Here is a 15000-nt window from a genome sequence, read left to right on the forward strand (position 1 = left end):
TTTCCCAGAACGCGGTGATGTACTCCACGAGCGTGCACGTGCCAGGCCGCTATGCCATCCTCGTGCACTACCACCAGCCGCTGCACCCCACCTTCGCCATGCACATCTACGTCAACGGGGGACGCATCTGGCAGGGTGAGCAAACGATCACCGAGCCACTGAGCAGCACTGCACCTCCGGAGATGCCGTGAGGAGAAAGGTTTAAACCCCAGTGCTCTCTTGCGCCAGGCCAGGCCAACGCCACCTTCTGCCCCCATGGCTACGGCTGCCGCAGCGTTCTGGTCTCGGAGAACCGGTTCCTTCTGGATGTGACAGACCACGAGATCGTCGTGACCGTGCGCGTCCCGGACGGGATGACACTGTGGCTGGTGAGCTGAGTCACGCACCGCCATGATGGTGTCATGATCGCTTTGGTATTGAGGAAAGTGAGCACTGTTCAGTGGTAGCTGAACTTCTGTGTGTGTGTGTGTGTGTGTGTGTGTGTGTGTATGTGTGTGCGTGTGCATTAGGACTATATCCTAGTGGTACCAGAAGGCAGCTACAGCTCCAGTGTCCTGTCTGAAGAGCCACTGGACAAATCTTACGACTTCATTAGCCACTGTGGACAGGACAGTTTCCACATAAAGTACGGATCAATGAGTTTGATCGACAAATAAAGGAACCGCTTATTAATGACTGAATGATTTAAACATGAATGAAGTCATTAATCCAGGCCCCACCCCCTCTCTGAACCAGCTCAGCGACGGCGCCCGCCTTCTGCCGGAGCTCCGCCTCCTCCCTGTCGGCCTTCTTCAACAACGGTGCCGTGCCGTGCGGCTGCCATGAGGCGGGCTCGGAGCGTGACACATGCCAGCCCTTCGGAGGCCAGTGCCCCTGCCGGCCCAACGTGATTGGCCGGGACTGCTCGCAGTGTGCCACCGGTTACTATGGCTTCCCCAGCTGCAGACGTGAGTAGCAAGCGCGCACGTGCACCACGTTCGGACGCCGCTCTGTGTGCTGACACGTCTTCGCCTGCGTGTTCGCAGCGTGCAACTGCGGCACGCGGCTGTGCGAGCCCGTGACCGGCGATTGCATCTGCCCCCCGCGCACGCTGACCCCCGAGTGCGTGCAGTGCGAGCCCCAGACCTTCGGCTGCCACCCGCTGGTGGGCTGCGAGATCTGCAACTGCTCACGGCCCGGCGTCACCGCCCACGACTTCAACTGCGACACGCACAGCGGCCAGTGCAGGTAGGCCCCTCGCCGTGACTGCTGGCTCCACCCCCTCCTCACCTTTGTGTGCTGATTTGCTACAACGTGTAGAGGAGTTAGTGTGGAGGGGAAGACAAGAATTACGCCCTTAATTACATTTCCTTACGATTACAATTTGTTATTTCTCTTATCGGCCATTGATGAATTTAGTGGAAGCCTGGAGGAATTCGGAAGAAAATGCAGAATTCTAGGCACTAACAGATAACTACCAGCTTGTGATCTGTGTATGTGTGGATGGGTGATGATGAAACTTGTGCAATCAACATGACATTTGACATTGACATTTGAGAGTCCGTCACCGCAACGTCGATAACGTCAGGTTGGACGTTCAGGTCCTCGTCAGGACTCTAGCTGCTGTGTTCTGGACTCACTGAATGCTTGTTTAAGTTCTTTCTAGATTCCTTCCATTTGCATCTTTCCAGCAGTCGAAGGAAATTGAAGTTTATTATTGGAATGAGTTTTTATGTGAATGGTTTCAGGTGTAGGTAATAATTTGTTTATTCATGGTGGGGACTTTAGTCAAGGTTGTCTGCTCTGATTATGACATCAGATCGTCCCTCAGTCTGTCCATGACAACATCAGATCGTCCCTCAGTCTGTGTGTCCATGACAACAGATCGTCCCTCAGTCTGTGTGTCCATGACAACATCAGATCGTCCCTCAGTCTGTCTGTCCATGACAACATCAGATCGTCCCTCAGTCTGTCCATGACAACATCAGATCGTCCCTCAGTCTGTGTGTCCATGACAACATCAGATCGTCCCTCAGTCTGTGTCCATGACAACAGATCGTCCCTCAGTCTGTGTGTCCATGACAACATCAGATCGTCCCTCAGTCTGTGTGTCCATGACAACATCAGATCGTCCCTCAGTCTGTGTGTCCATGACAACAGATCGTCCCTCAGTCTGTGTGTCCATGACAACATCAGATCGTCCCTCAGCCTGTCCATGACAACATGGTCTTCGTTGTGCCATGTCTGCCGTGCACCTGCTGCCAATGTCTCTCTAAATCAGTCGGGAAATCTCAGGCTGAACACAGGTGCTCGTTGCTGGACTAGGAGAACTCCCAGTTCCAGACCTGGGTGCGGGATATTCTGCCCTGCGCCTGTTTGACCTGATCCGCTGAAATTCCATAGCACACTGCCACATTCCACAGTGACATTCCCCAGCTCTTTGGGAACGGATGACTTTGTCCAGACCAGACACAGCGGAAGACTGGGACTCGGATCACTGCAAGCACTGACGCCTGACATTTTGCAGCGGAAAACACACACACACACACACACACACACACACACACACACACACACACACACACACACACACAACCAGCAGAAGGCCTGCCCAGAACCCCCAGTGAGGAGCAAATGGCTCCAGTCACCTCTGTGAAGTAACGAGAAGAGCGTTTTTAGATGGCCACACACTTTTAACATCAGCACTAGAGGGAACTGGAGGAGACGCGTGGGCTCCTAGTCCCGGTTTAAGAGGGGTTAATGAAGAGGGGTTAATGAAGAGGGGTTAATGAAGAGGGTTTAATGAAGAGGGGTTAATGAAGAGGGGTTAATGTAGAGGGTTTAATGAAGAGGGGTTAATGAAGAGGGTTTAATGAAGAGGGTTTAATGAAGAGGGGTTAATGAAGAGGGGTTAATGAAGAGGGGTTAATGAAGAGGGGTTAATGAAGTGGGGTTAATGTAGAGGGTTTAATGAAGAGGGGTTAATGAAGAGGGTTTAATGAAGAGGGTTTAATGAAGAGGGTTTAATGAAGAGGGGTTAATGAAGAGGGGTTAATGTAGAGGGGTTAATGAAGAGGGGTTAATGTAGAGGGGTTAATGAAGAGGGGTTAATGAAGAGGGGTTAATGAAGAGGGGTTAATGTAGAGGGTTTAATGAAGAGGGGTTAATGAAGAGGGTTTAATGAAGAGGGGTTAATGAAGAGGGGTTAATGAAGAGGGGTTAATGAAGAGGGGTTAATGTAGAGGGGTTAATGAAGAGGGGTTAATGAAGAGGGGTTAATGTAGAGGGTTTAATGAAGAGGGGTTAATGAAGAGGGTTTAATGAAGAGGGGTTAATGAAGAGGGGTTAATGATGAGGGGTTTAATGAAGAGGGTTTAATGAAGAGGGGTTAATGTAGAGGGGTTAATGAAGAGGGTTTAATGAAGAGGGGTTAATGAAGAGGGGTTAATGTAGAGGGGTTAATGAAGAGGGGTTAATGAAGAGGGGTTAATGTAGAGGGTTTAATGAAGAGGGTTTAATGAAGAGGGTTTAATGAAGAGGGTTTAATGAAGAGGGGTTAATGAAGAGGGTTTAATGAAGAGGGTTTAATGAAGAGGGGTTAATGAAGAGGGGTTAATGAAGAGGGGTTAATGAAGAGGGGTTAATGTAGAGGGTTTAATGAAGAGGGGTTAATGAAGAGGGTTTAATGAAGAGGGGTTAATGAAGAGGGGTTAATGAAGAGGGGTTAATGAAGAGGGGTTAATGTAGAGGGGTTAATGAAGAGGGGTTAATGAAGAGGGGTTAATGTAGAGGGTTTAATGAAGAGGGGTTAATGAAGAGGGTTTAATGAAGAGGGTTAATGATGAGGGGTTTAATGAAGAGGGTTTAATGAAGAGGGGTTAATGTAGAGGGGTTAATGAAGAGGGTTTTAATGAAGAGGGGTAATGAAGAGGGGTTTAATGTAGAGGGTTAATGAAGAGGGGTTAATGAAGAGGGGTTAATGTAAGGGTTTAATGAAGAGGGTTTAATGAAGAGGGTTTATGGAAGAGGGTTTAATGAAGAGGGGTTAATTGAAGAGGTTTAATGAAGAGGGTTTATGACAGAGCGGGTAATGAAGAGGGGTTAATGAAGAGGGGTTAATGAAGAGGGGTTAATGTAGAGGGTTTAATGAAGAGGGTTTAATGAAGAGGGGTTAATGAAGAGGGGTTAATGTAGAGGGGTTAATGAAGAGGGGTTAATGAAGAGGGTTTAATGAAGAGGGGTTAATGTAGAGGGGTTAATGAAGAGGGGTTAATGTAGAGGGTTTAATGAAGAGGGTTTAATGAAGAGGGTTTAATGAAGAGGGTTTAATGAAGAGGGTTTAATGAAGAGGGTTTAATGAAGAGGGGTTAATGAAGAGGGGTTAATGTAGAGGGGTTAATGAAGAGGGGTTAATGTAGAGGGGTTTAATGAAGAGGGTTTAATGAAGAGGGGTTAATGAAGAGGGGTTAATGAAGAGGGGTTAATGAAGAGGGGTTAATGTAGAGGGGTTAATGTAGAGGGGTTAATGAAGAGGGGTTAATGTAGAGGGGTTAATGAAGAGGGGTTAATGAAGAGGGGTTAATGAAGAGGGGTTAATGATGAGGGGTTAATGAAGAGGGTTTAATGAAGAGGGGTTAATGAAGAGGGTTTAATGAAGAGAGGTTAATGAAGAGGGGTTAATGTAGAGGGGTTAATGAAGAGGGGTTAATGAAGAGGGGTTAATGTAGAGGGGTTAATGAAGAGGGGTTAATGAAGAGGGGTTAATGAAGAGGGTTTAATGAAGAGGGGTTAATGAAGAGGGGTTAATGTAGAGGGGTTAATGAAGAGGGGTTAATGTAGAGGGGTTAATGAAGAGGGGTTAATGAAGAGGGGTTAATGAAGAGGGTTTAATGAAGAGGGGTTAATGAAGAGGGGTTAATGAAGAGGGGTTAATGAAGAGGGGTTAATGAAGAGGGGTTAATGTAGAGGGGTTAATGAAGAGGGGTTAATGTAGAGGGGTTAATGAAGAGGGGTTAATGAAGAGGGGTTAATGTAGAGGGGTTAATGAAGAGGGGTTAATGAAGAGGGGTTAATGATGAGGGGTTTAATGAAGAGGGTTTAATGAAGAGGGGTTAATGTAGAGGGGTTAATGAAGAGGGGTTAATGTAGAGGGGTTAATGAAGAGGGGTTAATGAAGAGGGGTTAATGTAGAGGGTTTAATGAAGAGGGGTTAATGAAGAGGGTTTAATGAAGAGGGGTTAATGAAGAGGGTTTAATGAAGAGGGTTTAATGAAGAGGGGTTAATGAAGAGGGTTTAATGAAGAGGGGTTAATGTAGAGGGGTTAATGAAGAGGGGTTAATGTAGAGGGGTTAATGAAGAGGGGTTAATGAAGAGGGGTTAATGAAGAGGGGTTAATGATGAGGGGTTTAATGAAGAGGGTTTAATGAAGAGGGGTTAATGTAGAGGGGTTAATGAAGAGGGGTTAATGAAGAGGGTTTAATGTAGAGGGGTTAATGAAGAGGGTTTAATGAAGAGGGGTTAATGAAGAGGGGTTAATGAAGAGGGGTTAATGAAGAGGGGTTAATGTAGAGGGGTTAATGAAGAGGGTTTAATGAAGAGGGGTTAATGAAGAGGGGTTAATGTAGAGGGTTTAATGAAGAGGGGTTAATGAAGAGGGTTTAATGAAGAGGGGTTAATGAAGAGGGGTTAATGTAGAGGGGTTAATGAAGAGGGGTTAATGATGAGGGGTTTAATGAAGAGGGTTTAATGAAGAGGGGTTAATGTAGAGGGGTTTAATGAAGAGGGTTTAATGAAGAGGGGTTAATGTAGAGGGGTTAATGAAGAGGGGTTAATGAAGAGGGTTTAATGAAGAGGGGTTAATGTAGAGGGGTTAATGAAGAGGGGTTAATGTAGAGGGGTTAATGTAGAGGGGTTAATGAAGAGGGGTTAATGAAGGTTTGCCCTCAGTTCAGCACGAGGGCGTAGGAGTCACTCCTTTCTGTCTGTTCTCTGAATGTTACATCATCTCAATGTTCTGTATCATTCAACTTTTTATTTATCTTATTTCATATTCATGTACTTGCACTAGCCTATATGACAAAAAGCGCGGTTAGACACCAGACTAGACAAAACATTTTTATTCACTTTGACTTCTTCTGCTTCTCCCTTTATGTACGTTTAGTCAGACTCACTAAGTCGGAGTGTTTACTTTGGTGCGACACACACCACATGATCTCAGACGTGTCCAGGCTTCACGTGAGAGTGGATGGACTCCCCTTTACTTAGATGGACTGTGGGTGCCAAACCCCACCACCACCAGGGCTACGGACCACCTCATAGGAGATATGGCCTGAAAATATGTCTGCTCTTCAGGTGCAAGGCGAACATCGTTGGCCGGCAGTGTGACCGCTGCGCCCCGGGCTTCTACGGCTACCCCAGGTGCAGGCCATGTGACTGCAACGAGGCGGGAAGTGAGAAGTGTGACCCTTCCACGGGGCAGTGTCTGTGCAAGGTGGACCTTTACCCCGCCCCCTCATTTACATTGATCCCGCCCCCTTCCCTTTACCTGTAGACGTTTGTGGCCAACGCTTCAGATAATCGCTCAGGACAAACACCGGGACTGCTGATACAGCCGCGGGATATTACTGTACTCGTCCCGGTGTCTCCTCGCTACGTCTGACTCCGTGCCTGTCCTCCCCCCAGGAAAACGTGGAGGGCTCGCGGTGTGACCAGTGCCGGCTGGGGACCTTCTACCTGGACGGTGCCAACCCCAAAGGCTGCAACAAATGCTTCTGCTTTGGCGCTACGGACCGCTGCCGTAGCTCAGACAAACGTAGGGCCGAGGTGGGGCACGCTCGCGCGCGCATCACGTTCCGTGTCCGTCCAGGTTACGGACGGATTTGTAATGCTCGGCGCCAGTCCGATGTAATCTGTAGATCTGTGAGGTGGTGGTGTGTGCATGTGAATCTATAACTCCCGTAATCTGGACCAGATTATGGACATGGCAGGCTGGGCGCTCCTGAGAGGGGACAGGCAGGAGGTGCCCCTGTCCGTCAACCTGGAGGAGGATGCGGTGGAGGCCGACCTCAGAGACATCCCGGACGTTTACCAGGACCTGTACTGGCACGCCCCACGCGCCTACCTGGGCGACAAGGTGAGGCCGCTCCCCTCACGGGGAGGCACCGCCCCCACGAACCAGAGAGAGCCGACAGCAGCACTGCGTCAGAAACCTCGAGCTTTGCATTTTTTCAGACATCTAAGAGAAAAGGTTTGCTGTCTGTTCCCCAGAAGATGCCAGGGTGTAGGTTCAGGCAGACAGCACAGGCAGATATGAAGCTTAGGTTATAACTTAAAAGTACCTGAAAAGAAAGTCTTAGAAAAGACAAGTCTAACTTTATTTAACCCCCTTAATTAATATTTGAATGTTTTCCACACGTAACTGCAGTGACAGCTGCAGGTTGGGAATGTGTTGGCTGTGGCATGTGACCTGTCTGTTCTACCTTTCCTGCAGGTGTTGTCGTACGGAGGTTACCTGCGCTACCAGCTGCACACCCAGACAATGCGGGGGGATTCTCTCTCCCTGCCCTCCGAGGCCCCGCGGCCTGATGTCATCCTAAAGGTCCCCTCACCCGTCTCTGTGTTGCCACGGCAGCAACCCCCCCCCCCCCCCTTCACGCTGGCTTAAACCAGCCCGCCACGCCACGCTAATGACATCTCGTTTCGTGTGTGCCCGCAGGGAAACCAGATGACACTCGTGTACATGGAGCGCGCGTATCCCTCCCCGGACGAGCCTCACGAAGGAGCGCTCCACCTAGTGGAGGTGAGAGGAACCGCACGGCACGCTTCGTCTCCGCCCGACGAGGAACCACAAGCAGGGGGGGCTATAAAAAAAAACGCCCATCCGTTCTTGCTTCTCACTCAGCCCCCGTCTCGTTTCACCCGTACCCCCCCCGTTCGTCCGTAGGGGAGCTTCCGGCACGCTCAGACCGGGAACGCTGTGTCGCGGGAGGAGTTAATGATGGTGCTGGTGGCACTAGAATCGCTGCAGGTGCGAGCGCGGCACGCCCAGTCGGCCCAGGCTGTGGAGCTGCGCGCCGCCAAACTGGGGGAGGCCGGACGCCACGCCAACAGCGTGGAGATCTGTATGTGCCCGGCCAGCTACCAGGGCGACTCCTGCCAGGTAGGCCCAGACTGTCCGAGTAAGACACTCTCGGATTCTTGGAGCAGGACACACTCTGCTCCTGCACAGGACTCCAAGACACAGCGCCAGTCGGGATTCTGCATATTAGTATAGACAAGCCATCACGCATGATAACCTTTTTATACCACTGGCTGCAAGTTCCTTAATGCTCTCTCTCTCTCTCTCTTTCTCTCTCTCTCTCTCTCTCTCTCTGTCCCTCCCTCCAGCAATGCGCTCCTGGTTACTACAGAGACACTAAGGGGCTGTTCCTGGGCAAGTGTGTGCCGTGTAACTGTAACGGCCACTCGGATCAGTGTCTGGACGGATCTGGCGTCTGTGTGGTGAGCTGACCGCCACATTCAGGCTTAGTGTGTTACACACACAGCACAGCAATCGTTACAGGCTCCCAAAACCCACGAGGGTCACATGTTTGTGTAAAGTCGACCGGCTGCGGTTGAAACCCGCTGACTGGCGCGCGTGCATGTAAAGCTGACCTTCTGCGATGTCTTCACCTCGTTGCATGCAGAACTGCCGCCACAACACAGCCGGGGACCACTGCGAGCAGTGCCTGGCAGGTTACCATGGCGACATCAAGGTGGCCGGCCATGCTGTGTCCTGCACTGGCTGCCCCTGCCCGCTGCAAGTGGCATCCAACAAGTCGGTCCCCCCCCCAACACACACACACACACACACACACACACCCCTACATCTCCCATTACTCCTGTGTCTCTGACCTGCTTCCCTTCTTCTTCACACTGAGAGAGCCTTGTTCAAACTTTTGAGCAGCTTATTGCTTGCAACTGTTCATCACCTCTTCCTCTTCCTCCTCTTCCTCTCCTCAGCTTCGCGGTGGGCTGTGTGGAGAAGACCAACCACATGCAGTGTCTGTGCATGCCGGGCTACGCCGGGCCCAAGTGTGAGAGGTGAGAAGCTAGCCCCGAGTCCCCCCGCTACCGACCGTCGCTCATATCCGGCTCGTTCCGGGTTTTTCGACCCCCAGCCGGACGCAGTCGCTTCTAACCTCTTCCCCGCCCCTGTGCAGGTGTGCCCCGGGTTACTACGGCAACCCCATGGTGATTGGCAGCACGTGCCAGCCGTGCGACTGCAGTGGCAACTCGGACCCCAACCTGCTGTTCAGCGAATGCCACCCGCTGACGGGTGAGTGCCAGGGCTGTATGCCAGGCACAGCGGGGCCGCACTGCGAAGCCTGCGCCCCCGGGTTCTACGGCGACGCCCTCGTCGCCAAGAACTGCACCGGTAAGAGCCGCTCACAGCACCCACGTGCCCCGCACATTCCAGAGATAATGGTGCGCTTCCTGACACGTCACGGTTCATGACGAGTGTCTCTGTTTGGGGGAAAACTTCATTACCCAGGGTGCAGCTGCTCCCCGTGCGGCACGGCCTCGTGCAACCCTCAGACGGGTCAATGCCACTGTAAACCTGGAGTGACTGGCGTGCACTGTGACCACTGCGAGGTAGGACACGTCTTTGTGTGTGTGTGTGTGTGTGTGTGTGTTTGTGCTTTCCACTTGTCTTTTTAGGATTGTTAAGCTGGTTGGTACTTGACGACATGTGGTGGTTCATTAAGATTTGTGGTTCATTAAGATTTGTTTGTTTGTTGACAGTATGGCATGTTTGGCATGGAGTCGTGCGCAGGCTGCCGTCCGTGCGAGTGTGAGGCAGCGGCTGCACTGGTTCAGCCGTGCGACCCGCTCACCGGCTCCTGTGTGTGTCAGCTTGGTGTGGATGGACCCCACTGCCGCCAGTGCGCACCGGGATTCTGGGGTTACAGTTCTAACGGCTGTCAGAGTAAGCCCTCTATCACCAAACACCCCCCCCCCCACACACACACACAACCATTTAGCAATTCTACTCTCATTCTTATTTATACTAGCAAAATGTCATCCAGATCATTGACTGTTTTTGTGTGTGTGTGTGTGTGTCCAGGATGTGACTGTAAAGGAGGACACTGTGATCCACGCAGTGGTGCATGCCGCTGTCCGCAGGGTCTGACAGGCAGGCAGTGTGATCGATGTGCTGACGAGTATAGTGTGCCTGTCACTAATGGGGCGGATATCCACTGTGAACGTCAGTGCACACACACACACATTCTGTTCATCATTTCCTGTTATTTGACCATATATTTAAACTACACACAACAGGTACCAGCACATGTTCTGTACTGTTGGCAGTTTATCTGAGACAGTGTGTCGCTGTGCTTGCTTGTGTGTGTGTGTATGTGGGTGTGTGTAGGGTGTGACGGATGTGTAGTTGTGCTGCTACGTGATCTGGATGCTCTGAACCTGACCATCCAGTCTGTGGACATGCAGCTAAATAATGTGAGCGCCAGCGCCCTCGTCTGGACACAGCTGCACAACCTGAACGCCACTATAGAGGACGTAGCTGTGAGTCTCACACAGACACACACACACACACACACACACACACACAGTTCTTACAGTTCTGTGCAAGGGAGTGTCCGAACAGCATCCGACCTGGCTGGACCCTTTTTCCCCAGAACTCCGTGATGAACTACAATAGCACTCTGGACGGGAGCTGGCAGCAGGCAGTGATGCTGGAGAGAGAGATGGAGACCATCACCTCCGACGTCACGGAGCTGGAAGAGAAGGTGTAACACTCGCTGGGCGTCTCCGTCAGGCTGCCAAGCACTCGGAACTCAGAGCTCTAACTTACCGATACAAGTTTAAAACTGCACAGTAGGAAACACACACCAGTGGTGCTGTTTTGACGCATTTGTCTGTGTGTGTGTGTGTGTGTGTGTGTGTGTGTGTGTGTGTGTGTGTGTGTGTGTGTGTGTGTCACAGGCTTCAGCGACAGCGATGAAGGGAGACAAGCTGACGAACCTCACCGTCGCCACATGGCAGAGGGCACAAGACCTGCTGAACTTCGTCAACACCAGCACCAGAGACATAGAAGGTCAGAGGTCGTGGCGGAGCACTGAGCCATGTCCACCCTGAATAGGCAGTGGTCGGCCCGTCTAAGCCTATGGCGCGCTGTAAGCCCCGCCCGCCCATGCGTGTGTGTGTGTGTGTGTGTGTGTGTGTGTGTGTGTGTGTGTGTGTGTGTGTGTGTGTGTGTGTGTAGAGCTGCTAGAGCAGGCGAGGAGAACGGTGCAGAACGGCTCACATGAGGTGGACGGGCAGATTTTGGCGCAGAAACTGGCGGAGGTGCTGTCCATGCTGAGGGACATGCGTGTCAGGACCACCGGAGCTCAGAGGGGGCTGGCTGAGAATGAGCTGGCCCTGGCCAACCAGTGTGAGTGGCGGTCAGGTCGGGTCGGGTCGAGGCGAGACGGCGCGGCGTAGCACTCGTCTGGTTCATTTTCAGCGTGTCATTGGAGAGGATGAGGCTTGAACCACTCTTTCTCTTTCTCTTTCTCTCTCTCTCTCTCTCTCTCTCTTTCTTTCCCGCTCTCCACCTCCCTCTAGTGGTGGAGCGGGTGGAGGCAGAGATGGCCAACCGGACGGGTGTCAACACGGCCACGCTGCAGGCCGTCGGCGACAAGCTGCAGCAGATCCAGGAGCAGCTGATGGAGCTGAGAGATGCACTGAACGAGGCCGTGAGCAGGATGGGGCTCGCCGCAGAGAAGAGCAGCACCAATCAGAGACTCCTGGAGGAGAACCGAGTACGCACGCAGGCACACACACACACGCACGCAAGCACACACACACGCGCACGCACACACGTACACACGTACACACAAATGCATGCACACACACACATACACACAAATGCACACACACACACATGCACGCACATACAAGCCCACGCCTGCACACACACGCGCACACACATGCACACGCGCGCGCCCACACACACACACACTGGCACAATAAACATAACCACTTAATGTGTCTCTCTTTGAGCTCTCTCCTGACATCCCTCTCTAGCAAAAGGTGAATGACCTGAGGTCAAAGCAGAAGGAGGTGGAGGTCACAGTGCAGATGGCTGATGATGACATCACAAGGGTCAACGACATGATCTCCATGCTGCAGGACTCCAAAGAGGTCACACACACCAGCACGGCTCCACACAAACACCAGCACGGCTCCACACACGCCACCATAACTCCCCCATGCAAACATACCACCACTACACACACACACACACACACACACACACACACACACACATTAGCACGAGCCCCTGTGGATCCCAGTCTGTCCAAATATAAGCACACAGACAGTAATACGACACCGCTTCTGTTTATTCGCTCTCTCTCTCTCTCTCTCTCTCTCTCTCCAGGACTACGAGCGTCTGGCCGCTCAGCTGGACGGCGCCAGGCAGCCTTTGGTCGCGAAGGCCCAGGCGTTTGCCTCCTCGGGTTCCAAGGCTCCCCTGGTGGAGGCCGCCGAGGAGCACGCTGCGCTCCTTGACCAGCTCGCCACCAACCTCTCCAGGTTCGTGCCTCCGCACCGCCCCCCCCCTTCCCCCGCGCCCCGCTGCGGTCAGCGGCGTCACCGTGGCGTGTGTCTTTTTGACAGCCTCATCGCCGACACCAACCAGGACGAGTTCATCCAGCGCGCGCTGAACGCGTCGCGGGCCTACACCAACATCGTGCAGAGCATGCTGGAGGCCGAGGCCGCTGCCCGGGAGGCCAACGCCACGGCCGCGGGAGCCCTGGAGGTAAAGATGGCCGGAAAAAGATGCGAACACAACCCCCCCCCCCCCCCTTGAGGTGGCTCCCTCCAATCCGCTTGTGTTTTTGGGAACAGGCCGTCCAGGGGCAGGACGTTCCACGGCAGGCCCGAACTCTGAGGAACCGGAGCGCCGAGCTGGAGGACAGGGCAGAGAGACTGAAGAAGGAGCTGGACGAAGGTACAGTCGAGCTCCGCCCACCTACACCTCGATTGGTGGAAAAAGCACGCGTGCTGCCTCAAGACGGTTTATGGGGTGCAGTGCTTTTAGCCGCTTGCATGCGTGTGTGTGTGTGTGTGTGTCGGGGACAGGGGTTACGGCGCAGCTGCAGGACATCGAGAGGCGGCTGCGCGCCGCCACAGAGAAGAAGGACGCTCTGCAGAAGGACGTTATGGCCGCGGTGCAGAGCTACCTGGACTCCAGCCGAGGTCAGGCCAGCACCGCCGAGACGGCAGCGTAACGCCCGGCCCTGGAGCGAGAGCTGTGTACGCTGACGTGCGCGTGTGTGTGCGTGCAGGGAACACGACAGAAGAGCTGCAGGCAGCTAAGCGCGCAGTGGAGGAGGCCAACAGCACAGCGCTGGATGTGTTGGACACGCTGGCACCCATTGCCCAGCAGCTGGAGGAGTGGAGCAGGCTCTACAGCTCCTCCAACACCTCCACCCAGGAGCTCAGCGACGCGCTCACACAGGCCAACAAGTCAGGTGTGTGTGTGTGGGTGTGTCGTTTCACATTATATTACTATAGGTATATATATTTAACTGTGACCCCATCACTATGGCTCATATCTTTTCTCATTGTGCGTGTGTGTGTGTGTGTGTGTGTGTGTGTGCGTGCGTGTGCATACGCGTGTGTGTGCGTGCGTGCGTGCGTGCGTATATGTGCGTGCGTGCGTGAGCGTGCATACGTGTGTGGGCGCGCGTGCGCGGGCGTGCGTATATGTGCGTGTGCATATGTGTGTGTGCGTGCGTGTAATTACAGTGGGCGCTCTCAGTGAGACCATCCCTGTGCTGATGTCAAGTCTGAACAGCTGGCAGAAGCGCGCCCTCTCCCTCACCACACCCAACATCTCGCAGAGCATCCTCAGAGTCCGCCAGCTCATCGCAGAGGCCCGCAAGGCTGCCAGCAAGGTAACCAGGCCTCTGCCTTTCAGTTAAACCTGAGAGATGCTGATATGACAAATATAGATATATCAACAGTAACATCAGATATCAAATTCATCAGGCTTTTACCAACACTTTCCCTCTCTCTCTCTGTCTCTCACACACACACACACACACACACACACACACACTCACACACACACAGAAGAAGACAGCACAATGTCATTATAGGGCAGTCTAAGATGGCAGTGTGGGTCAGTGTGTGACTGAGGGCCAGGCTGACGGCAGTGTTGAAAATGTGTTTAAAAGATGTGAAGAGTCGTGTAGTGTTAGATTTGAAGTTTTATTCTGCTATGAATGAATACCTTTGAAAATATATGGGGGTTAGTGTGATGTTTTTTGCTCTGTAAAAGAGGGGGTTGGGGTTTGGTGATTTTTTTTGAGTGAATTTGGTGTGTTTGAATGTTGCGTTTGTATATCGTAACTGATTTATAAAGTTTATTGTGAAATCTCTCTTTCCCACTCTCCCTCCCTCCAACTCTCTCTCTCACTCTCCATCCATCTTCTCTCTCTCTCCGTCTGCCAGGTGAGCGTGTCGATGAAGTTTAATGGCAGCTCCGTGGTGAAGGTGCGCACTCCCAGCAGTCTGAGTGACCTGGCCAGCTACACCTCCTTCAAGTTTCACATCCTGCTGCCATCGCAGACCACCAAGCGCAGACGCCGGCAGCCGAATGAAGCCCCCGCCGCCCAGTTTGTCTTCTACCTGGGCAACAAGAACGTAGGTCGTGCCCCCAATGGCGGGCACACACCCGGGGCCAGTTCCCTTACAGATGCAAATCAGCGTGTGTGTGTGTGTGTGTCTGTGTGTCTGTGTGTGCAGTCCAGTAAGGAGTTCATGGGGATGGTTGTGGAAGGAGCTCGTCTCCGCTGGCTCTTTAACGTGGGAGATAAGACCGCCCAGGACGTGATGAAGGACGACCTGCGCTCCGATGTCTTTCACAGCCTCTTCCTGGAGCGGTGAGGGGCCCACCCCGATCATCGTCACCCTCGTCTTCATCAGCAGCAGCTGCATTACAGGCGCGCTCGTGTGTGTGTGTGTGT

At 52.5% G+C, this 15000-nt stretch overlaps 1 protein-coding gene across 4 annotated transcripts in view; it reads left to right on the top strand.

Moving 5' to 3' along the window:
- Nucleotides 1–15000, top strand: part of lama5 (laminin, alpha 5) — a 56260-nt gene that overhangs the window by 31667 nt on the left and 9593 nt on the right. For all 4 annotated transcript variants that reach the window (XM_035522296.1, XM_035522297.1, XM_035522298.1 and 1 more), the window contains 32 exons: nt 9–135; nt 229–368; nt 510–625; nt 736–947; nt 1026–1227; nt 6332–6470; nt 6662–6802; nt 6951–7112; nt 7470–7577; nt 7695–7778; nt 7923–8138; nt 8366–8479; nt 8665–8795; nt 8981–9061; nt 9181–9395; nt 9513–9613; nt 9764–9947; nt 10086–10226; nt 10392–10543; nt 10657–10767; nt 10964–11075; nt 11244–11414; nt 11588–11784; nt 12050–12166; nt 12405–12559; nt 12644–12785; nt 12875–12977; nt 13109–13225; nt 13315–13500; nt 13778–13926; nt 14486–14677; nt 14780–14916. In XM_035522296.1, the coding sequence (XP_035378189.1) occupies nt 9–135; nt 229–368; nt 510–625; nt 736–947; nt 1026–1227; nt 6332–6470; nt 6662–6802; nt 6951–7112; nt 7470–7577; nt 7695–7778; nt 7923–8138; nt 8366–8479; nt 8665–8795; nt 8981–9061; nt 9181–9395; nt 9513–9613; nt 9764–9947; nt 10086–10226; nt 10392–10543; nt 10657–10767; nt 10964–11075; nt 11244–11414; nt 11588–11784; nt 12050–12166; nt 12405–12559; nt 12644–12785; nt 12875–12977; nt 13109–13225; nt 13315–13500; nt 13778–13926; nt 14486–14677; nt 14780–14916 (4655 nt within the window). The remainder of the gene's footprint in view (nt 1–8; nt 136–228; nt 369–509; nt 626–735; nt 948–1025; nt 1228–6331; nt 6471–6661; nt 6803–6950; nt 7113–7469; nt 7578–7694; nt 7779–7922; nt 8139–8365; nt 8480–8664; nt 8796–8980; nt 9062–9180; nt 9396–9512; nt 9614–9763; nt 9948–10085; nt 10227–10391; nt 10544–10656; nt 10768–10963; nt 11076–11243; nt 11415–11587; nt 11785–12049; nt 12167–12404; nt 12560–12643; nt 12786–12874; nt 12978–13108; nt 13226–13314; nt 13501–13777; nt 13927–14485; nt 14678–14779; nt 14917–15000) is intronic.

The sequence above is a fragment of the Electrophorus electricus genome, chromosome 24 (genome assembly GCF_013358815.1).
Source record: "Electrophorus electricus isolate fEleEle1 chromosome 24, fEleEle1.pri, whole genome shotgun sequence".
Lineage (NCBI taxonomy): Eukaryota > Metazoa > Chordata > Actinopteri > Gymnotiformes > Gymnotidae > Electrophorus > Electrophorus electricus.